General features: G+C 36.3%; 1 protein-coding gene across 2 annotated transcripts in view; it reads left to right on the top strand.

Moving 5' to 3' along the window:
• Positions 1-27888, top strand: part of LOC102699014 (ankyrin-2) — an 88596-nt gene that overhangs the window by 34649 nt on the left and 26059 nt on the right. For both annotated transcript variants that reach the window (XM_069191937.1, XM_069191944.1), the window contains exons 19-40: positions 1560-1658; positions 1953-2051; positions 2628-2726; positions 3678-3776; positions 5195-5267; positions 5848-5904; positions 7718-7762; positions 9149-9287; positions 11778-11862; positions 12332-12429; positions 13265-13300; positions 15593-15817; positions 18149-18247; positions 19381-19535; positions 20137-20348; positions 20584-20788; positions 21464-21560; positions 21964-22192; positions 22546-22671; positions 23054-23176; positions 23552-23584; positions 25472-25493. In XM_069191937.1, coding sequence (XP_069048038.1) covers positions 1560-1658; positions 1953-2051; positions 2628-2726; positions 3678-3776; positions 5195-5267; positions 5848-5904; positions 7718-7762; positions 9149-9287; positions 11778-11862; positions 12332-12429; positions 13265-13300; positions 15593-15817; positions 18149-18247; positions 19381-19535; positions 20137-20348; positions 20584-20788; positions 21464-21560; positions 21964-22192; positions 22546-22671; positions 23054-23176; positions 23552-23584; positions 25472-25493 — 2455 coding nt within the window. The remainder of the gene's footprint in view (positions 1-1559; positions 1659-1952; positions 2052-2627; positions 2727-3677; positions 3777-5194; positions 5268-5847; positions 5905-7717; positions 7763-9148; positions 9288-11777; positions 11863-12331; positions 12430-13264; positions 13301-15592; positions 15818-18148; positions 18248-19380; positions 19536-20136; positions 20349-20583; positions 20789-21463; positions 21561-21963; positions 22193-22545; positions 22672-23053; positions 23177-23551; positions 23585-25471; positions 25494-27888) is intronic.

Here is a 27888-nt window from a genome sequence, read left to right on the forward strand (position 1 = left end):
CCCTTTAATATAAATATTTTCAGTATTTTATGGATAGCGACCTACCTAAACCACAGTAAAAAGCTGCAAAAAATTGCAGTGCAATTGCAGACAAAGTAAAAAATCACAGGATAGCAATTACTATATACATCTTCTATGTTGAAATGTTGGTAATATACCACAACCATTTGTCTTTGTTCAAGAGTGCAATGAGAATGTAAAAAAAAACAATGAATATAAATGATAAAACACATATAGCATTTTCTACATGGCCTGAAGAGCTTTAAAGTAACTACACATTCATACAAGACACAAATTCCTTGGTGTCTTTTAGCAGATGTGCTAAACCTGGGATGTTTTCATATTATAGTCTTCTAACCCATAATTATACAGTCTTTTCTAGTGTTCCTCACTCAAGAATACCTTGATGACATAGATAGATACTTTATTGATCCCGTGAGGGAAATTGCAGTGCAACAGCAGCTTAGCACAGTCAGCACAGCACAGTTTAATGAAATGATACAATAATACAATACTGTACAATACAGTCAGTGAGAAGTGCAGTAAAAAGTAAAAAATGGATTATACAGAGTTGCTCACAGTTCAAAATATACAAAAACAGACCCGAAAGTACAGTACACAAAGTTGTATTGCACATTATAAATCCATTGCACAAATCCCTAGCATACAGTATATTGCACAAAAAACAGTTGTAAACAGGAAAACAGATGTAAGCAGTCCATGTCCATGATGGCCATTAATTTGGACACCATTCTCCTCTCAGCCACTACCTCCAAGGGGTCCAGATCAGACCCAATGACAGAACTTGCTCTTTTGATGAGCTTGTTCAGCCTGTTAGCATCCCCTGCTCTAATCCCAGAGCACCAGCACACCACTGCGTAAAAAATGGCACTCGCTACAACCGACTGATAGAACATATGAAACATCTTACTATACATATTGAAGGACCTGAGCCTCCTCAAGAAGTAAAGTCGGCTCTGACCCTTCATGTAGATGGTCTCAGTGTTCTTAGACCATTCCAGTGTATTGTCGATGTGTAGTCCCAGGTTCTTGTATGAGTCCACTATCTCCACACCACTCATATGGATGCAGTCCGGAGTAGGCTGGACCCTCTTCCTCCTGAAATCTATCACCAGCTCCTTCATCTTTGCCATGTTCAGTTGCAGATGGTTCTCAAGCTGTTGACCAGCAATCAACTAGTATTTTACATTTCATGTGAAATATATTAGAATCTGCTTCTTGTTTTGCATTTTCATGTCAGTACTGGTTTACTGTACATATGTGTGATCTAACTGCAGGAAAGGGGAAATGAAGTGTACTTTAATTTACCTTGCTGAAGGGTTTAGTGATTTTGTCATTCAGAGCATTGATCTTTTTTACTGGACAATATAAGGCAATACAGAAGGTATTGGAACTTGGGCAGTGTAGCACTGTGGTCTCTAACATTGAGTCCATTCTGCCAGAATGCATTACATTACTATTAATCTCCCTTTAAAAAAAAGTGTTAATACAATATCTGTTTCCTTGACTTGACTGCCATTTTCTGAAAACTTGTACAGAGCGGACTGACATCTCTCCACCTCGCAGCCCAAGAAGACAAGGTTAATGTAGCTGAGATTTTGGCAAAACATGACGCAAATCTTGATGCGCAAACAAAGGTATCATATCTAGTTTATAATTACCATTACTATAGAACTCTCAGTGTTTCAAGTAGTACTGGTTTTGTACTTGAAAAACAAGTCCCTGTCGTTTCTTTGTTTTTAAAAATATTAAAAATAATTTTCTTTTTAATATTGATGTTTACCTACTGTATATTGATAATGTTTGCTGTTTAATCAATCAAATTTAATTAATCAAAATTCACTGTTACAATGGCTAGTACAATAAAATAATTAAATCCTTTTTTTCTCATATTGTACCATTTTCATTCTCTCCCATCATCTCTCTCGCAGCTTGGCTATACTCCATTAATTGTAGCCTGTCACTATGGCAGCATCAAGATGGTGAACTTCCTTTTGCAGCATAATGCAAATGTCAATGCTAAAACTAAGGTAACACAATTATACTGATTTTATATATGACTGTATTCTCCTTTGTGCAAATAGAATTTGAAGAGATTCAAATAGAGGCAATAACATTTCTAATTACACTGAAATAATTGGTATTTTTATATGCATTATTGATTTTTTATGCTGTATTTATTTTCTGAGCAGAAGTACCTACTGAATGTTTCTCATTGGTATGCTGTGGCACAATACAGTACTAGACTCACTGAAATTTTCAACACTATTTTCAACATTAACCATTTACAGTATTTGGTTCTAGAATATTCTGTAGTATTTGCTCTGAAAACACACAGATAACCAGAGAGATGCATAAAAATCTTTAATACAGTATAAAATGCAATGGTCTGCACCTTAACAGCAGTAAAACATTATGTCACTTCTAACTGCTTAGAGTTGAAATGTTTTTCTTTTTCTTTTCTAATTTCTGCTCTCTCAGTTTAGAATTCACAAATGAACTCATCACTTCAGTCATGTTACAAAAACAGAAGATGATGAGTAACATGGGTATAGCCAGTTCTGTTCTGATGGTTTTTTCTCATTATTTTTGTCAACCTTCCTCAGAATGGCTACACTCCACTCCATCAGGCTGCCCAGCAAGGACACACTCACATTATTAATGTGCTTCTGCAGAATGGGGCCAAGCCTAATGCCACGACTGTGGTGAGTGTGGTTTTTTTTGCAAAGTGTATCCAAACAACAATTTCGTGATCAGCAAAGAAAATTCAGATCCAGAGGACACAGACCGACCTGTCGTCTGTCTGTGCAGGTCGCTTAGGGCAGAACATGCCTTAACAGTTTCAGAGGTGGTTGGAACAAAGTATATACAATGATAGGGAAGCAGATTTGTAGGGTTTCTCAAAGGAGTAGAAGGGACCCTAGAACCCTAAGCTAAAGGCATCGAAAGAAGTTTGGTTTGCCAAGTGTCTTCCTCACACTTTTTACCTTTCTTATGTTCAGAAGTTGCTAATTTCAAAAGGTGACTTGGTTTCCACAGGATTTATGCTATCATGCATTCAAAAAGAAGACCATCTTACAATTAGATTTTCTTGCCGTAGTTAGAAAGAGAGAAAGCTCCCTTAAAAACTGGCCTTCACGTATTTGTATTAGTACTGGAATTGATAATATTAGTACTTAGTAATAACTAGTATTACTATCTGGAACAACATCTCCAACAAACTGTTCCACTACCATACCAAAATGTGTAAAATAATATGTAAAAGAGAGGTCAATGGACCATTTCAGAAATCACTGCCCAAGAGGATGTTTGTTGGCTTTAAACTGACTTAAAAACCTGGACAGGAAGAAGCAGAGTTCTTATTTAAACAACACATAATAAAATCCTTCTTGGTGTATAGTAATGTGAATTAATAAAAACATACAGGTAACTGTCAATAAATCATCTGTTTTTACCAGTTATTTCTAATGATATTGGTTAACAGCAATGCCATTATGAGCACTACGATCGGAGACAGTTCTTAATTTAGATATGATGACTTGTATTTTGCTTTCCTTTTAAGTGCTGCGGATTTGTTTTCTGTGCGGGGCAGGCACTGCAGTTCTGAGCTGTGACTCCTGTGTGCCATCTTTAAGCTTTCCCTGCTCTTTCTTCAGAACGGCAATACAGCCCTTGCGATAGCGAGGCGATTGGGATACATCTCCGTGGTGGACACGCTGAAGGTCGTCACAGAGGAGGTCATCACCACCACCACAGTGAGTACGGTTGCCCTATCTTCGGTTCCAATTCAGTTTACATTCATGGTCTATTTGGATATGCATTGAATAAAAAATATAACTTTACTGTTTTAGTACATTTACCGGTGCATCTGGTACTGTTTGGCCTGCCATGAAGATACAGTAATGCTTGCAGCATGTCAAATGAAGTGGAGGAATTCAGGTGGATCTGTGACATTAACATGTGTGAGATACTGTGCTAGTGGAATCAGTGTACAGTATACCGAACCCCCATGGGCCTGTGTTGTGCACAGTATCCACTGTGATCTTGAATTGATTTGCATTCATTTTGAGAGGTTTTTTTATGGCAGTTCTTATTTCATGGAGAGGACTCTTTGTGTGCCCCAGTTGTGTGGTGTGTCATCTTGAGCATCAGTCATGCCATTACTGATTGTTAAGGAAAGGCCTGAGAATAAGTACTAAACTTCAGTATGATCCATTACAAACCTTACTTTTCTCTCCTGTTGCTGTCTGATCAGACTCATTTCTGTCCTATTTAGAGTATGGATTTTTAATTTTTTCCCTTTCTGTTATCTCCCATAAAATGGCACCCCACAAAAAGAAAAGATAGGCAACTCAATAATTTCAATGTGACAATGGTAGGGTCCAAGGGGGCAGAGCTATTCTGTGCCTATTTAGGAGGCTCTTTCGCTAGGTCAAGGGAGAGTTAGGGTTTGGGCCTAAGTGTGGTGGAACTACTGACTTGTAACTCTTGGAGGAAGCATTTGTGTCTGTTTTGTTGTTTTTTTGCACTACATATAATTGCTTTGTTGGGTTGTGGGGCGCGCTGTCCAAATAAACCACCACTTTTGCATCTAAGTGCTATTGTGGCTGAGCCAGCATTTTATTTAAAAGAACTCACTTGGGCACCCCTCCAGCCCTCCCTGTGACAACAGTACATCCTAGCATGCATATGCAAAATTAAACATAAATATGATTTGATGTAATACTGTTACATAACAGTTAATACCGTGGCCAACTTCACCATGAGACCTCACCTGTCCATGCTAATAGTGAGTTTAGTTTTGAGGGAGGCTGGCCCTTGCAAACATGGTCAAACACTGAGGTGTGTGGCACAATTTCTGTGCGCAAAGAAATGTGCAATTCATTGCCAACACATGTAGGTGTATTAACACCAGTTGATGTCACGAGTTTAGTGTGATACAGTCTTCTGTTCAATTAAATAGGATGGACAGACTCCAGCATAAGCCAGAAAACTTTGGGCATTTCATTCCTCAGTGTTAAAAAAATAATAAAACTGATAAAAAAGCTGACACTTAAAACATTATATGGTGCAGTGGTGATCTAGAGCAGGATGAACTGAGACTCAAGCACAAATCGGAAAACATGGCTTTTCATCTCGCAGTTTTCTAATTCTGCATTGTTTCTGCTGCCAGACGGTGACTGAGAAACACAAACTGAATGTACCTGAGACCATGACTGAGGTGCTGGATGTATCAGATGAGGAAGGTGAGCCACTCTGTGATATACAGTGTCATGCACTTTTTGTAATTTTAGCAGCATATGCTTTTCTGCTTCTTTCGTAGTTTCTGTAAATTAAAATTCTATACAATTTATTCCTTCAGACTCAGCATTCAAAAATGATTAACGTTTTGCTTTGAAAAATGCCACAGCAAAATAAAAATGATAAACAAACTCCCACAGGGCAGTATGTGTTGCAGTGCACTGTAGCAATCGTAGCGTTATAAGAGGAGTCTGCGTTTTTTCATGATGCTCTTTTTTATATTGATCAGTGTGTAATTTTTCCTTCACAGCACATAATCTTTTAAAACAGGGTGAGATGACTAAAATAAAGAGTATTACGAAAACAAAGTAGGAAAATTCATAGAAGACATTTGAAATCTCAGCATCTTTTGTTCCTTAAAAAGTAAATTGTCTTATTAAGAAGTATATTTTTTATTGATCAATGTTTTTTATACATTCCACAAATTTGCTGCTCAGTTTTTCCCATGGAGCACTTAAAGGTTCTTTTTTTAGAAAATAAAGTTCTTTTCCTTACACCCTTTAATATGCAATGTATATCCTACAGTGCGTAGGTACTATGATGATGAGCAGTTCACTGATGGTGAATCGATCGACTTGGAAGGTACACAGACTTGCTGTGACTATGACTCTTCTACAGAAACCAATAGCCTGTTCTATAACTAATCTAACAGCATGATTTCTTTTGTTGTGAATTAAATACTCAACATTGAGAGTGCTCTCATCTCTGTTGTCCTCCGAAGAAATGTTACGTGCAATGGCACACCCATTTTTTGTCAGATGACGCTGCATGACGCTGGTTGTCTGGACTTGAATCTTCAAGCTTCTTCTCAGTTTGCCATACAACAGTTTGCAAACGACTGTAGTGAGAGTTATTAGAGATCCTGTTGGTGCACTGGGGAACTTGCTTTATAAAAATAATAATTTACTTTGGTAGGTGTCTCTGGTAGGCACGAGTTTTGTGTAGTTTTGTTAATGTTTGTATAGGTGCTTATTTCCTTCCTGTATTACAAGCATTGTTGTGCTGAGCCAAGTTCATTAACGACTGGGGATTTCAAATTGGGTGGGTATACAGTAAAACATAACTGACCATTCCATTTTTAAATGAATGTTTAATAAAGTGGATTTTTGAAAACAGAAGTGATGCAGTACTGCAAGAGATGTATTTGATGGTTATATTAAATTATATATATATATTGTATATTAAAAAAAATGAGTTTGGGTCCATTGTAAGTGTAAATTCTGACCAAATGTGGATTGTGCTCCACAGTAGTTTTGAAGACTATATATATAAAAAAAAACACTACCACAGCGAAATAGCCAAGATGCAATATAATTTAGCAATTGTTACACATAAAAGCTTTTATCGGTTTGGAGTTGATTCTGTACAGTCTAAATAAAGTCCTGCTTTAAAGTATCATGACTGTAAGCTCAGAATGCAACAAAATGTGGAACAAACAGGGGGGTGAACACTTTTTTAAGCCACTACTGTATATGCATGCTAGCAGCCAGTCAACTTGGCAAATTTTTTAAAGCTGCATGAAAAAATGTTTTCAGGTGCGCATTATTATTCTTATTTTAGAAGAAGTGCATTGTCTGAATATGAAAATAATTTGCTCTATGAAGTTGTCTGTTTGGATTTTGGATTTTTTATTTCTTTAAGAGTCACAAAAACAAGTTTCATATAAAAAAACAAGTTTAATATTTTTTCATCATCACTTGCAGAGCAGCCTATACTGTATATTAAGATCATGTCAAGGAACAGAACTCATTACAAAAACAGCGGGGTATAGAAATTACATTTACATATACAGTATTTGATTGAATTTTGTGTCTATCTGCTTCTTAGAGCTGTAATTCTAACTACCAGTAAATAGTAGTTATATTTGTATTATTTAATATGCATAGTTAAATGTCTTCCCCAAGAAAACATTATTTTCAGAACTCTGAGGAATCACATATTCTCACAACATAGGCCTTTGCATTTTGACATACATTATACAGTAGATTAGTTATAGGCAAGATCATAGCCTCCACTTATTGTAAAACTTTATGGGAGCTGAAAGTCATCCTTGTTTACAGGTGGTAGTAGTTCAGGTGGGTAGCTGCGTCAGCATGCGTAGGCTGCAAAGGAACAAGTAATAGGTTTATTCCATGCTGAAAAAAAAGAAGAAAGAGAACACAACGTTTCGGCCGTGGAGCCTTCTTCAGGTGTGAAAGAGACAGGGCAGTAGGCACCTGAAGAAGGCTCCACGGCCGAAACGTTGTGTTCTCTTTCTTCTTTTTTTTCAGCATGGAATAAACCTATTACTTGTTCCCTTGTTTACAGATGTCTGCTAACCCATTGTATCTAGTATCTCAGTTGTCATGTAGGAGATACTTCTTTTTCTTTTGTTTTTAACTTTTCCTTTTTTCAGGAAGCCAATATGGTATTGACAGCAGAACCCCACTGTCTAACTACAGTATGTCTGTCTTCATTCTCTGAGTATGTTAGAGTTCCTGCTTCTTGCTGCCATAGTGGCCTTCCCTCTGCTGTAGTGAGAGCAGCACTCTAGCGCTTGAATGCTAATGAGTGTGTTGGACTTACATACCTGTTTTTGTAGGTAGTCATATATTCTGTAAGCGATACATTAGCTCCTCTTTCTGTACATGTGTTAAGAAAAATGTGATGGGTTAACATGCGGAATCACTGAATGATCAAGGCAACCTATTTGAGTGTGAAGGGTCAGGAAACCAGGAAGCAAGTTAGATTGAAATATGACAATGTTAAGCAGTTTGCAACATGCATTATATTTTAAGTGGTTTCATGCTCTTTACTTTTATAATCAAAACTTAGTTCTGACCCCTTGAATATAACTCTCTTTTAGACAAGTGAGTCTGCATGGAGAAGAAGTTTTATATTCATACGCATGTTATTTTATTTTAACCATGATAAAGCAATGCTTCTCACCATTGTAATGGACTCAATTTACTATACTACCAGACATTTTTCAAATAAATACCATCATATAGTTGCAGGCGTTTTGCACTCCGTATCTCAAATGAAACTATTCACTGATTAAATGTACTAAAGTACTAAATATTGTAATATCGTCATGATATTTAACTATGTGAACATTTCTTAAACACACATTAACTGTATATTATAATAGTACAAAGAAAGTTAAAATTACAGTGAATTTATTAAAGAAATAGTTGTAGCCAGGACTTATCTCGGTATCTGTATATGTTATGTTATATTTTAGTGTTTTTTAAAATGTAGTGCAGAAAATAGCTTCTTGACATTTTTTAAATCTTTTCTTTCAGGTACAAAAATGTTAAATTGTATGCTTTTAGTTATTCTCAAAGGAATAACTATAGGAGATTTAGGTTATTAGTTTAGTTATTGTCAAAGGAAGTAACCATATTTTTCCTACAGTATGTGAATTCTAAAGGCTTTTTAAGACAACACAATCTATTTTTAAAATTTAAGTATAGACACTATTGATAGATTTACATGGATTTTTAAGCTTCATTTGAATAAACCAAGATTGTTTCAGCACAACAAATGTAATCCAAAAATTTCTGAATCTAGGTTCATTAACCAAAATTAGTGCAGTATTTACAAGTCATTATTTAAGACTTTTAAAGAAATCCGTTAAATACAAGAAAAACCATAGAGAAGCTCTTAAAACAGGATCCTGTTGTGTTGGAAAGATTTCCAGCTTTTTCTGTATTTTTGAGTGTCTGTGTTTGCTCTGTCTTGCATTCTCTGATTGCGGGTTGAGGTGCTGTGAACATGGAATTTGATCTGCTGTTCATTGTAATAGTCCTGGAGGTCATTTTCATTTTTTGTCTTTATTCCCAAGGTGATGACACTATGACAGGGGATGGAGGAGAGTATCTGAGAGCAGAAGACCTGAAGGAGCTTGGAGATGACTCTCTCCCTGGCCAGTACCTAGATGGTATGAATTACTTAAGGTTCAGCTTAGGAGGACGATCTGACAGGTATTTCCTAAGATTTGTATTTTTCTATCTAAAACAGCAATGCATGCTGTCAGTTCTGCTGTTATTGTTTACAGATGTACTAGGCACACATCGGACATTCCTAAACATACTGTACAGTGTTCAACAGCCTTATAGAAGAAGTTACAATATTTGATGAAAGCTCTCTTCATTTTCATAGGCAAAGACTGAAATATTTATCATACAAAACCAAACGGTACAGATTATGTATTAAGTGAGTTGTGTCAGAGACATTCTGACTTTGCTTCTTACATATACAGCATTGTTTATAAAACACGTCCTTTTGATTTATTCTACCCACAATCCTTCTGCTTTGAGTCACTATTTTATTAAGCATATTTTGATTTACAACACTGAGTCCGTCAAACCAAGCTAGAACACTGTCAGTATGCTTTTGAGGAAGCACCTGTGACAACTTTTATAAGAGTCAGATTGCAGGACTGACCCATGAAATTTTTTTTAAAATGTTGTCCGATTTTCATGATACTGTATATTGTATTGCTAAAGTGATTAAGGTAAAAAAACAACATGGAATGTTACTGTGCACCATTCATCTTGTAAGGATTTTTGTTTTATCCAGGATGATATTTTGCAGTGTATGTTTGACTGTACAAATCACTGATTTACTTCACATAAATCTTAAGCTGAAATGTGCCTGAAATGTGTTAAAGTGTGTACTGTATGTCTTCTGTTCCACTAATTGGTCCATGCGTCTTGTTCTCTGATTCTACTCTACAATGCTTACATAGTCGCATGCACAGGTATGTAGAATGGACAGTATTGTTCATACATATTCTTCTTTTAAGGTCTCTGCTTTTTATTAGATCAAGATCTGAAAAAACGAACCTTTTTGGATGCCTAGAATTAGATGTAGATTGGATGAAACCTCCAAAGATGTATTATTTTGGTGGATTAATGGTGGTTTTCCACAATCCACAGTCAGACTCTGTAGGAGTTTGAAAATTCCTGATCAAATTGAAAAGATTTTCACAAAGAAAAAAATATCTTTAAGACAAACATCATATAGAATTCACTAATAGTAAGATAAGATGTCTTAAAGGTATCTCACCTGTGTAGACTGCTCTTTTTTACTGATGTACAATTGTATAAAAGTGTCAGGTTTTTACATTGTTGTAATTTGTAGTTACCATGCTGTAACACCTTGTACACCACGATTTGAAATGTTTGCATTTTATTGTCTACTAACGATGTAAGAATTGTTCACAATAGACATTTCAAAGCCAAAGTATTCAGAGATATTTAGGCTCACATTGTATGCACATTTTATATCATGTTTTGTTTATTTCCTGTAGAAATCGCTAGTTTAAACAAGGGTGTATGTGTAGCATTTTATTGGAGATAAGAATAAAGTCATCAGCGGAACCCCCTGCCCATGCTAATAAACATGGGTGAGAGCTGTGTGTAATATCAAATATACGAAATATGGTTATCTAACATCAAGTGATTTTCTGGAAATACATATCCAAGATCAAAACATAATACAGCATCTCCTAAAAAGATCATTTCTGCTCCATATTTATACTTATTTGGACTCTTTTTAACCAGCCCTTTCATTCGAGCATACTGTAGCTATGTTATCCGAGATGAACAAATTCCTAACTTTTACCCAAGAAGTCTTTTCATTTAACAGTCTCTTGGACACGTGGGCTGAAGCCCACATTACCCAAACGTTATGCCTGTTTATTGGAGATATGTTTCTACCAATTCCATATATGTTTCTCTCTAGTGCTGTTGTGTGCAGTTGCCACTTCATTGCTTGTATCATAAGTCTATATTTGTTTCTTATGTCATGATGATTTGAACCATGAAGGTTCAAATATTATCCCAATTTTACCAGTGAACTCTACATCACACAACCCCTCATACTGTATGTCTTCCAGGAATCAAGGCAAATATGCAAACATAAAATATTGGATGCTATTTATTAAATTAACAAAAATGCTCAATTTTGAAAACAAATCATAGCTTTCAGATAAGTCTGTATACAAAATTAATTAAGGTAAACCATTGCAACTAGAACAATATAATGCATTGATCAGAGAACTGGTAAGGAATAAAAAGTCGAATTTTATTTCTGTTTTTTCCAGAATTTGTTAGTTGTAATCTAAACAAAGATTAAAACAATGTCATGTATACCGTGTGTACTGAAATCTAATATTTTTCCCCCAACTGTGCTATTGAGAATCAGTATAAATTTTGAATTTTTCATAGTGCACTTTTGGAGCCTGAAATGCAAATGGAACTTACAGTATCTCAGCTCTCTGTAATACACCCAGCAGTGCTCCCTGAGACACTGAGGTTTCTTTCATTTTATGAAAGTACCCCTCCCCTAGAAGTTACATAACACATTAACGGGCCACAATTTTTTTCATTTTTTCTTCATACACCACCCCTTTCCTTCATCTGAATCTCCATGGCAACTTGCTAACTAAACAGCCTCCGATCTTTCAGTTCAGACAGGTCTCACACCCCGATCCACGGGTCATACATGAAAGACGGGCAGATTGAGGACATGATAACTGCTACCAGCCACCAGGTATGTGACTCATCCCTTTCCTCAGTGCCATAATAGTGTGTCCTACACTATGTGAACTGGCTCAGCCTTTTATATTATTTCCAATAATTTGTTAGTTATAAACAAAGTTTAAAACAATGTAATGTATACTGTGTGTACTGAAATATATTTTTTTTCATGTAAATGTGACTTTTTAGTTCTTTATAGCAGTGCAGCTCACACAAATCTTACATCTAAGCTGTGCAAACAAAAGATAATTGAAACATCACAACTGTTTTGTAGCTTTGTGAAAAATAAATAACTCATGGTATACTGTATCAGATTTGTATCTATAATCACGGTATACTGTATCAGATTTGAGCATAACTTATTATTTAGTGTCATCCGTTATTCTTTCCAACAACATAGCTTTAATTTCTTACATTCAGCAGGCTTAAATCAATTCTGTTCCAAGAGAAATTCTAACAAGTCACTTTTTATTGCCTGCTAGATATCTGCCCTTGCCAGGGAGACTGAACCATACCGCATCAGCTGGGGAAATGAGCATTTGGACAATGTGGCTGTTTCTGCCAGCCCCATTCATTCAGGGTAGGTCTCTCAAAATGGAGCAGTCCGCTATTCATGAGAATGGGAACACGCAACTGACTAAGTACTCATACACTCAGCCCTGCGACCTTAGTGTCCGTGCTTAGTAATCATCACTCCCCAGGGAGTAACCGCTGCAGTATAAACTGTTTTAACATCAGAAAATGTCTTGAATCAAATTTCAACTCATATGCCAATGTCCAGTAGTTAACCTGGTACTTCATAATGAAAATAAGATTTGCCTGGGGCGCCTTTCTTTGGCCCAGAGGAAATTTGCAGCTGGGTTTTTAGTTGTGACATTTGGATTTGGTCTTTAAGGGGATGGTCATAAGGTCTTCATGATGTGTTTAAGGACTGAATGCAGCCTTTCTTTAAAAAGTACTCTTTCAGGTTTGCCCTGTAAACTGTTAAATTACAGTAATACAAGATTACTGTACACTGATTATATCAAGACCTAAAGCAAATCTTCACACAGTCTTTTTAGAAATATTTTAGGGGTCCTGATTTAATCAGATGCAATTTTTAGTTTTGAATCATGCTCTGTTGTGCCAAATAGATTGGGGGTAACCTCTGTTACTGTGGGGTAACCTCTTCTTTCTCACAGCTGTTTCAAATCCAGGCTGCCTAGACCATTGGTAATTGCTGCCACAATGTGTTGCTGCATGGGAATGAAAAAAGTCTTTGTGGGGTGGAAATTGATGGTGGTGAAATTATTCTGCATTTCCTTTTTCTCAGCTGACCTTTTTACTTTTCATTCGGTCACAAATCTCACTCTTATCTAATCTTTCAGCCTTCTCTCCTTCTTCTTTTTTGTGATTAGTCTCTGTTCTGTTTTCAGCCGCTCCTCTCCCTGCCTTGACCATGACAACAGCAGGTGAATCTCTGCACCTTGCCCGTCCTTCAGTGTCTAAGGCTGTTTTTGCCCATTGAAACTCTCTTTATAACCTTCCTGCTTGGGATGCTTCAGGGCTCTTTAGGGAACTTTTTCTTGCTTCATTTCCTTCAATAAACTAAAGCCTGCTATCAGAACAGATATTTGGTAATACAGTATCGCCTTCAGTAAGGGCAAGATAAAAACGTAATTCCTCATTTTTGCACAATGAAGCCTTTGAAAGTACTGTACCAAGATAAATTTAACCAGAAACCTTTCTGAAACCTTTCCCACATGTTCTATTACAAATAATTAATTAATAAACATTGTCTGCTGGTAGTGGTCATTTCTTTTTCCTGGTATTCAGGGAAATTAGTCCTTTATCTTTTATAATTGAAAATATGTGAATGAGGAACAAGTAAAGGTTTATTCCATGCAGAAAAGAGAAGAAAAGAAACACAATGTTTCAGCTGTGGAGCCTTCTCCGGGTCACACACTCAAAGAAGGCTCCACAGCCAAAATGTTGGGTTCCTTTTCTTCTCTTTTCAGCATGGAATAAACCTTTACTTGTTCCTTTGCAGCCTACGAATGCTGACGCAGCTCCCTACTTGAACTATATGTGAATGAGGTTCTTGATGACATTTTATGTGAGATAATCCAAATATTTGTGCTTTATTTCTGCACAATTATTTACAATTATATGTACAATTACAGAAACATTTATTTACAATTATATGTCTCAATTCATTATCTGTGTACCACAGTATATGTACAGCCATTTTATTTCTATTGAATATACAATATGTTCAAAGAACATATAATAAAGGACCGTTTTGAATTTGACATAAATAGTATTTATGGATTTGGTACACTTGGTTAAATATATTTAAAAGCCATTTTACTTAGAGCTCAGTGGGTTCCACTAGGTTATAACTGAGTCCCAGCAGTATAAGTCACCTACAAAGAGTCCTAAAGCATTTTAATCAAAAACAAGGCATTACTAACTAAAGAATGCTGTGTGTTCCATCTTTCCCTTTGGGTACTGTGATAAATATTGTATCACAAAATATTTGAAGCATTTTAACTGGTCATGTGCACATTTCTCAGATATATTCTTTAATGTGTTGACTGCTGCCTTGCTTTCTGGTAGATGCTATGTGAAAGTGAGAGAAAATCATTGCAGTTTTTCTACGAATCTTTAGCACAGTTGAACCTAGAATGACCACACCTTCAGAAGTGTGTGAGAGAGAGTTCAATTTGAAGCATTAAATCTTGGTTTAATGTTTTAGGGACCATTTGGACTTCGTAGTCATATTTATGTTTTTTTAGGCTTTAGAGGTTTCATTAAACAAAAACCAAAGCCAGTTGCATTAAAGAATTTGACTTGCATCTGCTTGTCTGTAAATATATTGTTGGGGCTTCATCCGTTACTGTGCATTTTATATTGTTTTTGCCTCCAGAAAAGTCATGGGGTCACTGCCACGTCCAGTACTAAGTGGTGTCTCGTGTTTTATAGTGTACGTGGTAATTGACAAGAGCATACTGTGTGTGATGTCACAAGCTGACACCATGTGGATATTGTGATATACAATCTGCATGATGGAGTGTTTCACATACCATGTTGAAAATTAGCTGGGTTCGGCTCTAACAAGGTTCATTGTCTTACCTTGTTGCATGTTATGCTTCAAAAAATGCCTCCCGTGCTTTCAACTTGTGTTTTGCATGAAGGTTTTTGTTAAAGGGTTTTTGTTGAATCCTTCAAAGATATTGTAAGTGCCTTTTTGAATGAAGCATATTATTTAATTGGAAAATGTGGGATTGCTGTGCTGTTCAAAAAGCCATATAAATCTTGTATGGGATATTAAAAAGTTTGTAAGAAAAGTTTGGAATTCAAGAACTAGCACAGGAAAATATCTCTAACATCCTTGTAATTTATGCAGTGTAATGGACACTGTGTCATCTTTAAGCACACTGACTGCTTACAGTGAGAAATTTAGTTATTATTGCTCAACACAACTTGTTAAGACAGATTTGTGATTAAGTTGAAAGAAAATCAGGAATACATTCACTTTTTACAGATTTAACATGGTGGGTATTCCTATCCTTCTCTTGTATCTGGAATACCTTTTGTTTTAAATCCACTCTTCTGGTTTAAAGACTATAATATGCTCCCATTTTCCTGTATCAAACACAACTGTGCAACCGTTATAAGAAAGAGAACATGTTAGCACTTTGGAAACAATCATAGAAAAGAGAGCATGGAGAACGTGCAAAGACGTGTGTCTGTGTCTGCAGCTTCCTGGTGAGCTTCATGGTCGATGCCCGGGGCGGAGCCATGAGAGGCTGCCGTCACAACGGCCTGCGCATCATCATTCCTCCCCGGAAGTGCACAGCCCCCACAAGGGTGACTTGCCGCCTAGTGAAACGACACCGTCTGGCCACCATGCCACCTATGGTGGAGGGAGAGGGGCTGGCCAGCAGGCTGATCGAAGTGGGCCCCTCTGGAGCTCAGTTCCTCGGGTGAGTCTGTGTTTGTGTGAAGCGTTCCAATGTGATTTGCCCTGAACACCACTGCATTTCTTGTATCCTGTAACTTCAGTGCACCGTGGTGTTGTTCGCCACCCCTTTTGGTTTCCTGCAGCACATTTAAGAACAGTTAGTTTGATTTTCCAAATCTTTCATTAAAGGTGTAATTAAACTTGGTCTACCATTTGTCCATAAAGTTTGACTTACTGTATGAAGGAAGACTTAGTGGATAAACGCTCATCAAGGGACTGTTTGAGTACTTAATTTGAAAGGGAAATTTTCAAGGATAAGACTAGTTCAGCTAGAAAATCTAGTTTATTAAATCTGACAGAAAGAGTAGTGGCAAAAAGAGAACACCTGGCTGCTTTCTAGCACTAGAATAATTAGATCACTTCTTAGCATAGCATGTAGACTGTCCCCAACCTTCACCACAGTTTTACCAATCACAAAAAAATGTTCTCGGGGATTCTATAGGATTCTAGTGCTCTCTTCTCTCAGTGAAGCTTATCCTGAATGTTGAGCAGTGTTGTGCTATTAAAAGCTTCAGTGAAGTTTAATGTCAGAAGTTTATTGCATGCTACAGCATTTACCTTGTGTCTGTTGAGGGCATAACAGAAGTGGCCAGATGCTACAGTACCTCTTCCTATGCTATATAACACTATACAGTATGAACCCTTACAAGATCCCGTCTTCAAAACAGGAGAGACCGGGTGCTCTGAGAATATCTTTGCTCACTGTTCACTTTGTTCAAAGCTTTCACTACTTTGGCTGAAGCTCCATGGGCAGAATGCCGCTCTGAAATTTTTTTTCACTGTCCTGGCTATGAGGGAGCAAAAAAAAAAATTTTGAATCACTGTAAGGCTCACAAAAGTCTCCTGCTCTTGCGGTGTGAGTGTGCATGACCTTGGGCTTCACATGGCTCAATATCTCCGGTCTGTATCAAGTATTCCTAAAGTCCTTAAAATCTCACTTTTGGTGACAACTGTAGTTTGATTGCCTAGACTTTTGTGGGTGGTTTATGTTTTATTTTAATTCTAGAAATTGACAAACCTTTTTTAGCTTGTCCAAGGATGATGATAATGTCATCATTATTTGATATTTTTAAGTGAGACCATATTTTCTCTGAATGGCATCCTGATATACCCACAGCTTTGCAGAATAATGCATGATTATGCAAATTAAATGCATTCAGGTACATCTGAAATTTGTTTTGTTGTATGTTGTTCAATTATTATGATACTCAGGAAGGATTTCAGTGGGATTTCCATTCTGTGCACCCATCATATGTATTTGTGGCTGTCCAACATCACCGCCTAGAATGAGATAGTTGCAGCACATCAATAATGGATCACCATTCGGCATAACACAAGATAACAGTGGTTTCTTGATATCTTTGGGTCTTACAGTTGCCAGGAATTTCATGTCTCTGGTTATTTTTTCACTATGCATTTTTTACTGTACCTCCCAAATTCCATTCCATCCCCTACGTGTTGCTAAGCTCAGTTTTATTGTATGTTGTTTCTGGTTTTGTACAGTATTTAGTGTAAGAATTGAGACACATAGATTATTTATACTAGGTTTTAACATGCCTCTGTTGTGGTGGCGTCCAATGCAACACTTTCCATCCTGTGCTTCCAAGTTAGCCAAGATCTTTACCAAGAGTAAACAATTCCTGCTAATGGTCTCTGTGGCAGGATAGCAGGAGTTGCAATCTAACCTTAAATATTCAATAAGCAGTTTTAAAACTGAGATTCCACACACAGTAGAAAACTGTACCATGATTAATTTAGTATGTTCTAATTTGATGAAAAAAATTGAATTCATAATAAAATAATGTCCATATCTTCTGCATTAGAGTGTTCTTTATAATAATGTGCTGTAATTGGTTTTTGACAAAAACTAATGTTCATGGAAGACATTGTAACATAATTAAACAGTTCTTTTCAAGTTTTGTGTTATAGTTTTCAAAACAAAATTGTGTTTTACAGTATACAGTATCTGTCTTCTTAAATTAGATTATAAAGTCTCGTTTTCATAAAAAATGCTTCCTTAGTTTTACAGGACAAACAGTTGCTGCACTTCACTACTGATGAGAGGCAGGTTCTGGAAAGAAGACCATTTCAATCAATGCTGATGGGCTGGCTGGAGCTTACACTTACTGTAGCTGAGCACTACACTTTGCTTAAATCTGTATGTCAGCGCAGACAGTACATCAGCCTCCCACTGGTATTTTGTGTCTGAGAACCACCTGCGGATAACAAGATGAAATAAAATCTGTATTATTTATCCTCTTTCTGTTTTCACTGCTGCTTTGGATTCATTCAGTAAACTGCATCTTCCCACTGCTCCTCCCCCTCTTAATGAGGGAGAAAGCTTGGTTAGCCGAATACTTCAGCTTGGGCCACCTGGAACAAAATTCCTTGGGTAGGAGAGACATACAGTATTAAACAACCCATGGGTTCTGGCCTCTCATTCTCTTTATATCCTGTGCGATATCCTTATTTTTTGCCTTCCAACTTTTTTTCTTTCCAGCATTACAAAATATACTTATATTTTAATTTCTTATAATATATTTTTATTTTTAATTCCCCAGTAACCCTGTTGTCCTATGCTTTGACTGTCTAGTGCAATGTGTGTTCACCTCACAAGTTTTTTTGTGGAGTTTTCTTTAGTTTTAGCATGATACTCCCATAGACACGGATTACATACAATATATTGTTCTGCATATCAGGGTGTTGTAATGCCTGAAACACATTTCTAACAGTAAAGTTGCAGTGTAGTGTGAAAAGATCTTCCCGATATTAAATATCCCCTTAAGTACTAAACACAGATTGACATTTTAGTAAAAAAGAGGTTATCTGTAGCTTGAGGGAAACAGACAGGTGTCAGGAACCCCTTTATGATGGGACTTTCTATTGTTGGTAGTTACGACACTCTTATATACAGCAGACTGTGTTTTTCTACGAGTGTTGACCAAATAAATTTGTGGAATACATTTGTTGCGAATAAATTAACAAGGACCCTTTAGCAATCCCTACGCAACACCTAAGTGGCCACAAAAATTTAAAGAGCAAAAAAATTGGTGTGTCCATTTTTTTTCCAAAAGGACAAGATCCAGGGCACCAATACCTTGCTTTGATTATGCAAATATGTATGTATTAGTATCCGATTCTTAAGATTTCTAGAAACTGGTGAATATTGTAGTCATGAAAGTCCAGCTTGGTGGACTTTTGTTTTTTTGTAGTTCATAGTAGGGGTCTCCTTACTTGCTTTACTCACTCTGGGTAGACATAAAGCACTTGATAGACAGATTAAACTAGATGGATCAATAAAAACATATCATGACCATCTTCAGTGAAAATGGGCCGCTTAAAGTCCAGCATCTAAGGCTATCTATGTATCTCAAGAGCTGTAAGATAAATTTAACATGTGACAACATCAGCTCACTCCAGCAGCTGTAAGCTGGTGCGTTCCAGGCCTTACCACCTGAATGTGCAGTGCAGGAAGACCCAAGAAGCCCAGGCTGGCTGCTCACTGTGTGCTTGTCCTTGGCCCAGGCCGGTGATCGTGGAGATCCCCCACTTTGCTGCACTGCGAGGGAAGGAGAGGGAGCTGGTGGTGCTGCGCAGCGAGACGGGGGAGAGCTGGAAGGAGCACAGCTGTGAGCACACTGAGGAGGAGCTGAACGAGATCTTGAATGGAATGGATGAAGGTGAGGCTGAGGGGGTAAAGGCCTCTCAAACTTGTGTGAGATGTGCTAGCTTTGGGATGTTGGTCACTCAGAGAGTGAATTTGTTCTAATCACCGTTTTTCAAGTCAAAATATAAACCATGACTTCAGATTAAAGCTTAAAACTTTATATACAGTATACAGTGTTCAATAACATCTGAATGCCACACCTATTGTATACTAAGAGGCATTAAAATTAAATAAGTATTACAACCGCAAAAGTTTATTTATTTTCTAGATGTTGTTGGCTCTGGTCCGACCCCTATCAGTAGTCCACTGTGAGTGATTTACCAGGTGGGAGCGTACTCTTGTCTAAGTTGGGTCACCACCTAGTTTGGGTGTGTTTTACTCAGGCAAAATCCCCTCTGTTTTGCTCCATTTTTTCTAGGCTAGTAATGGACATTTTTGTTTGCCTTCTTGATCCTGTCTGTGCTTGCAAATAAACCAGCTGTCTCTTCCTCTACCAACTGCTGTTGTTACACAGTCTCAAAGTTTTCAAGAACTGTTGTCATTGAAATTTAATTTGTTTTCTGTATTTAAGGATTAAGGTTTGTTTACTCCGTTTTTTTTTCATCATTGTTCAGAGCTTGATCCTCCCGAGGAACTGGAGAAGAAACGCATTTGCCGTATCATTACTAGAGACTTCCCACAGTACTTTGCAGTAGTGTCTCGGATTAAGCAGGACAGCAACCTGATTGGGCCTGAAGGTGGAGTCCTGAGTAGCACAGTGGTTCCACAGGTTCAGGCAGTCTTTCCTGAGGGAGCTCTCACCAAGAGGATCCGGGTTGGCCTGCAGGTATGGGAACTGTTCAGTCAGCATTAAAGCACTCTCCTGTCTTAACAAGTGCTTGCTCAGAGCATTCAGTCCTGGCTGCTACAGGTTTCAGCTTCCTTTGTGTGACTAACATTTTTAATTGTTAAATTGCCGAGAAAGGATTTTATTACTAATATATTCCTTTCTCTCTGAATTACACGTACTGTCTCCCGTCAGTTCCGAAATACTCACCTGTTCTCTCTCTTTTCCTGCATAGGCACAGCCAATGAATGTTGAGCTGGTGAGGAAGATTTTAGGCAACAAGGCAACATTCAGTCCCATTGTTACTCTAGAACCCAGAAGAAGAAAATTCCATAAACCCATCACAATGACTATTCCTATTCCCAAATCCTCTGCTGATGGAATAATGAATGGGTACAGTGGAGACACTCCAACCCTGAGATTATTGTGTAGCATTACTGGTATGTGTCCATCACTGACAGTATTCTTTCATTCATCGATTTCAGACCTTTTTCAATTAACATTCATTGTTAATTTTGGTTTCCTGGATAGGAATGTTATTTATTTTCGATAGCAATATTTATATATTCAATTAAAACATATACAGTAAGCTGACACATTGATATGGTGCCACAGAGTTACAACTATAAATCACAAACTTTGCAGTTCAGTATATGACTGTGTCTACTGTAGATCAGAACTTCTTAACCTTCAGCCTATCCAATCAGCCCATTGTAGAATTTTGTACATTCATCTTGTTAATAATTTGGAAGATCTACAGAACAATTAAGGTACAGGTTGTATGGTATTAACAGGTGAATGTTTAAAAATGTATATATAATTATAAAAGGGAGTACAGTAAATTGCACAGTACAGTACAGTAATATATTACATAAAACATGTTGCAAAAATCTAATACATTTAGATAATTATTCATTATGCATATTATCTATTAGATTATTAGTTTATAAGAAGTCTGGTACCCTAATGCTAACTTCAGCAGAGCTAACTCACAAAAATTATACAGTAATTCTCAGTGAGCAAGGGACATAATACTTTTGTAATGATTTGGAATTAGGCAAACCTGGGTACAATTTATAGAGTGTGTGGTTAAATCTATTTATTTGACTTTACAGGTGGTACAACTCCAGCACAATGGGAAGACATAACAGGAACTACACCATTAACATTTGTCAACGACTGTGTGTCCTTCACAACAAATGTGTCAGCAAGGTAAGATACAAAATAGGTATCAAATTGGCAACAAATTCATAAATGTTATCATAAAAATGACAAAATTATTAATTTATCAGGCAAACTTACATTTTAGGGAACAGACATTACTTAGGTTAACTCGTGTTGCTGAATTAATACAGTATATGTCGTCAAAAGGCCCGATCAACGAGAGATACAGCAATTCATGTGAGACACATGCTTTGCACCAGTAGGCCGATTCTGTCTTGTGGTATTCTGTCATATTCCACTCATAAAACCTACAGTAGATGTGGTCCAACACAAAGATGAAGCATGATTATGTCTTACTTTTTGATTATTGTGTAAATCTAAAATAAAGGAAACTTACCGATATGACTGTTCATCAGGCAACATATTCTGATGCTTTTCTGCCTTCTTGCAGGTTCTGGCTGATAGATTGCCGACAGATTCAGGAGTCTGTTAACTTTGCTACACAAGTTTACAGAGAGATCATCTGTGTCCCCTACATGGCCAAGTTTGTCATATTTGCCAAATCCCATGACCCCATAGAAGCACGTCTGAGGTGTTTCTGCATGACAGATGACAAGGTGGACAAGACACTGGAAAACCAGGAGAATTTTGTCGAGGTGGCTCGGAGCAGGGATGTGGAGGTGAGGGAGGCATTAGGAGACAAATTGGATGTTAATTACACAGCTGTTAAGTTTTATGTCCCCCGCCTGTCGTATAAATTAGGTCTGAAACAATTACAAGAGATAAGGTTGCCTGTTATGGGGAAGCATCCTTCTGGAATCGTAGCCATTGGCAGTTCTCAACATTTTAGATAATTCGTGAAATACCTGAGAAATGCTGAGAAAATTCAACAAGAATCCCCATTGTCTTACCTTAGAAATTTGGGGTAGTGTGAGAATTGAAAATAAACATTTTGTTACCCCAGACTTGGACAGTAGTTACCGGGTTGGGTCGTTACAACTTAACAATCTAAATGTTCCCCATACTTTTACAGGTACTAGAAGGGAAACCCATCTATGCAGACTGCTTTGGTAACCTGGTACCACTGACAAAAAGTGGCCAGCATCATCTCTTTAGTTTCTTTGCTTTCAAGGAAAACAGACTTGCACTTTTCATTAAGGTAATTCTTTTTTTAAAGAATGATGTAAAGCAATTAAAATGACTTTTTTTTAACACAGGACAGATGTCAGGTTAGAGCTACCTACAGTACATGCCAAGGAAGCCTTATTTCTAACAATTTCCTTAACTGTTAGGTTAAGACGTTTTACATTTTGTGGTAGAGTACATGTTAATAACCATATATACAGATATATTCATCCAATCAAAGTGAATACTATTATCGTTTATCCAAGTGAATTTAAGTCATTAGAGTTTACAACTAAGTTGTAACCAGAATATACAGTAAATGTCTTCAACTAGTTCTTTAGTGAACTACAGTGAATCTCAAAGACCCTCTGTATGTACCTGGCCATTTTCTTGAATGTCTGATGTGATTGCACCAGGTACGGGACAGCACACAGGAGCCCTGTGGGCGATTGTCTTTCATGAAGGAGCCCAGATCCTACCGAAGTCTGGTACAAAATGCCATATGTAACCTAAACATCACATTGCCTGCATACTCAAAGGTAAGAAAGAAAATTGAAGCTTGTTCTTGGCTCACCCTAATCTTTTCATTTTATGTTGATAACTGAGAGTATTTCCCTTGCTCTATATATTATAATTCCTTATATGCTCCTTTTCATTTTATATTTTTTGTAATAAAGTGCATGTTTTTTCAAATTCTTTATTGACATTGTTGTACTTCAAGTTATATGCATGATTCAATGAAAACAATATACACCAGAATGTAAAATTGCTCCCTGTAAGATGGAATAATACTGACTAAGCGGCACATCCTAATCGTCTTAAATCTGATACCTTTCCCCTCCTGCTGTGGTAACGTACTGACTGAACTTTGCTTTGCTTGCTCTTTCTTCTACATTGCTTCTTGTGACTCAAAGGAATCTGATTCTGATCAAGAACAAGAGGAAGAGGTAACTTTAACCTCATTTCCATTTCAGCGTTAATGCGTGATGTCAGTGTTCACTAAATTATAAGGCAGCTTTCCTTGTGGCGGGTCTGATGTAACATATTTATCTTTTTTCATTGACTTCTTCAAAATATAGAATATAGAAAGCCTATTAATGTTCTAAAAAGAACAGAAATACAGATTTTAAGTGCTTTAACTTTGTGCTAAGAATTTGACAATAAAATGGTCTTTTTTGTCTTTAAACACAAGGATAAACTAAACTTCCTATGTGTTTCACTTAAACTTATTTTTTCTCCTTGTAGGAGTTTATCACAGTAGATTTATTTCTCTAGCGCTCTATCTTACTTTTTATGAGTAGAATAAGGTAATCCTGAATTTAATCATATTTTGCATCTTAGCCAGGAGAATGAACCCAAAACAAAAATGAACTGCAAATGAAGAAAGCCTTCATCCAAATTTAATGTAAATCCCCAAAATATCAGGAATGTCAGTGAAATGTGATATTGTTGTAAAAAATATTTTCATTTAATACTGGTATATGTAAATATAAATACACATTTAAACCATTTAAAAAAAACATTTGAATATTTTAAGTTGATCATTATTTATAATTTATTATTATTTAAATGATAAAATCCTTGTAACAGTAACATGTTTTATTATTTATTGTATGAACCTATTGTATAAACACAAATTTCCAATAATTGTTAAAACTACAATTATGTTGTTATTTCTGAACAAATCACATGCTTACCCATGAAACAGATACATCTATATCAAATGTTAAAATCCTCAGCAGCCACACCTACTGTATTTCCATAGTTTATCATGGACAGTTTTGAGTAATTAACTTTACTTTACATAATAACTCTATGACTTATTAATGTTGCATTTTGTTCATTAATTCTTTGTTATAGAGTCTGAGAGCAGTACTACTTATATAGTTTTTTTTTTATATTACTGACAAATGGTTCCACCATCTCGCTCAGAATCTACAGGGTTTTTTTCTTGGCTATGTTCTATGTCTATGAAATATGCAAGGAAATGTGCAAACGTGAGAAGAGGGTTCTTAAAGTAAAAGCTTTACCTGTCATTTTAACATTTCTTAACAGCCAAGCGGTAGGGCTGTAGAGGGGGATAGGATATAACTTTTAATGAATTCAGATTACATTTATTTTTGTTTTATGCAGCCATCTTTTCATCTACCTTCTTCCTACTACCCCTATTGTTAGCCGATCTCCATTCACATTTATCTGGCTTAAAACCTTATCTTTAAAATTTTACAATATGGCAATGCAGAGATTACATGGTACTGTACATGTGTAAAGTGTGGTCTCTAAACTGCAGTGTGGAATAAGGCCGAAACTACATACCTTATAAAAAGAAGATGGAATTGTCATAAATCCTAATAGCAATTAGGTGCTATTTGTTTTTAAATTCCCTTTCTCCCATCTGTCTAAAGTGAAATGCGTTTTAGTTTTAAGAGTCGTTGAACTATGACCACACCATATGACTGCATTTTGCACCTTTATAATTGTGAGTATTTAATATTGATTTAGATGTGTAATGATAATTGATCAAATGATGATCATGGTGTTTCTGTTTATGGTAGTTTTAATGTCCGAAAGCATGTCCGCCTGTCTGCAACTAGGGAGCATAGACCATGAGCAAGAAATTGTCACTAAAGGTCAGCTTGGATAAGAACGTCATCTTTTAAAAAAGCATTTATCATCTCAAACTTGTGCTTGGGTGATTGGTAATAATGTACAGTTGGTTTTTCAATCAGCTTGAGGTTTACTATTTAATTCTTGAATTGTCATTGAGTAATGGGAAAAGAGTTGTCAAATGTATAGTACCTTAACCATAAGTATGTCAAATTCTTTTCTTGCAGACCAGCAGGACACATGAGAAATGTAAGACAATTTTTTATAATTGTGTTGCTTTTTTCAGTGTGTCGTTCAACTTAAGTAACCTACCCTGTCTCGTAATTACTAACTTACTTAAAGTAAAGTAGTGTTTTAAATGAGATATTCGGTGTTTGCTTTTTAATATTCCCAGCCTATGTAGTTAACTTTAATCCCAAATTTTTAAGAGTTTTTAAAATCATTCTGCTTTAGCCTCCCCAGTAGCTCTGCTGTGGCTGAAATGTTTTCTCCAAAGCCCTTTCAGTTTTGTATGTTTGTCTTGTCAGTTACATTTCTTTTGAAGCAAAGGTTATGCCAGTTTTATGGCATAATTCTGTCACTATCATCTTTCAAAATCACAGTATCTTCTTTCCGAACTTTTCTCCATACTCTTGATTCTGCAAGTAGAAAAGAGATACTGTCCACATACACATTTATTACACCATTCATGATGTGGTGATGTTTAGATTGAACATCTGATTTAGAAAACTGGCCAGATTTTCAATCACTTTAAAGACATCCACAAAGCAATTTTTATCTTAGAAGTCTTCATGATTGCTTTAGTGATGGTCTGTGCCTCTTGTGAACTTTATTTATTATATAGCATATAATTATATATAAATATATTTATATGTATACCGGTCCACTTCTGTTTACTATAGAGTATATACTGTATATGACTACACAACTAAGTACTACAGTAATAGCATTTGTATTTCAGTTTATGAAAGGGATTTTAAAAAGTTAGATCTGCCTTCTGCTTTCTTGGCTCTGTTAAGTGATAGAGAGTTGTACCTTACTTGCACAGGGTTGTGAGTTACCATGTCTGGTTATCTTTAACAACAAATGGTATTCTGTTGGAGAAACAGAGAAACTAGAAGATTTCAGTATCTTGCATAATCGAATGGACAATACAGTCACACAAAAATAGTAGTTATGCAACCAAAACAATCAGGACAGAAAGACAAACTTACACTCACTTCTAATAATCATCTCTCAGCTAACACTTGGCTTACTGCTGAGTTGGTTTCCATATTCAATAATTGAAGTATCACCTTTGTCTTGGAAACAGTAGAGGGTTGTCTTTTGAGAAGCTGATTGGAGGAAGAACTGCTTCTCAGAACTTTTTACAGAGACAAGAGAAACACATAACACCTAGAACAGGAACTTAATTTAAGGTTTAGAGTGTAGAAGGTATAGTGTCTAAATGTTTTAGGCAGCAATGTTAGGGGTACATGAAACAACAGTTTATTTTTTCCAAAAGTTAAAAGTATCTGAGAAGAAAATGTGAAGAGGTTCTGCAAATATTGAGAACTTCTAGAGTAAAACATAGAGTTGGTAAAGTGAAGTTTTTCTAGTAGATTGGTGGTGCACAAACAGAATACAAAATGAATCACTCCATTCTTCAGTATCATACAGTATCCACATTCATGGACATTGTGCTTGAAGTGTTTGTTTTTCGATAATATACAATCTATTTAAACCTAAATTACATAAACAAGACAAATCAAGAATCTGCTTTAAAATCAATGCCCAGTCCCTTTTAAGACTTAAGAGATGGAAGTGGATATACGTGCTCTGTTTGATCAGCTGACTAGACAATGTACTACTATGATTGCAAGTAATGAAGTTAAGTTTTTATAAGAAAGGTTTTTACTAAAATAGAAGAAAGACAGATGCTTTGTGGCAAATTTCTTTTGGTAAGGACCACATTCACATAATACGTGATGAATCCTTCTTCTAAATTGTTTGTAGGATTTTCCAAGTACCCTCATAAATTCTGTATTAATGTTTAATTGTTAAATAATTATGAGCTGAATCACTGAATTCTTTAGAGCAGACCAATATTTTAATATAAAATATTTATTCAAATACTTTGCACATTTTAGTTTTTAAATCATTCCCAGATCAAAATTGTGCAATGATAATTCCCTTTATAAACTGGCATAATTGCTGTAATCTAAGGATGTGCATATCTGTATATTTTTATACAGACCATCTGCTTACAGTATGTTTCACATGAGGCTGCATGCCTAAACATTTTCAGCACCTTTGCTTTGCATGGAAATAACTTGGCTTACATGTATTGTGTGTGTGTCAAGTGTGAGTGTTCTTTCGACTTTTTGTTTGCTTAACATTATTCTCTCAATTGTTTCATTCACTTTCAACCTAATTCACAACGACTCCTCTTTGTGTGTTTCATTTTATTTTATTTTTTACATCTTTATGTATTGTTTGTGATAATAAGGAGGATGTTCCCTGGAAAGGACCATACCTCTTTTTTTGATCAACTTAATGTTTTCTAGTTAGAGGCTTAAAATTCCTTTAGTTGAAATGCCGGTTTGCAGCTGACTCAGATTGATATAGATGCCATAGTTTTGGAATTACAAAATGGTACATTTTC

The sequence above is a fragment of the Lepisosteus oculatus genome, chromosome 1 (genome assembly GCF_040954835.1).
Source record: "Lepisosteus oculatus isolate fLepOcu1 chromosome 1, fLepOcu1.hap2, whole genome shotgun sequence".
In the NCBI taxonomy this organism is placed as follows: domain Eukaryota; kingdom Metazoa; phylum Chordata; class Actinopteri; order Semionotiformes; family Lepisosteidae; genus Lepisosteus; species Lepisosteus oculatus.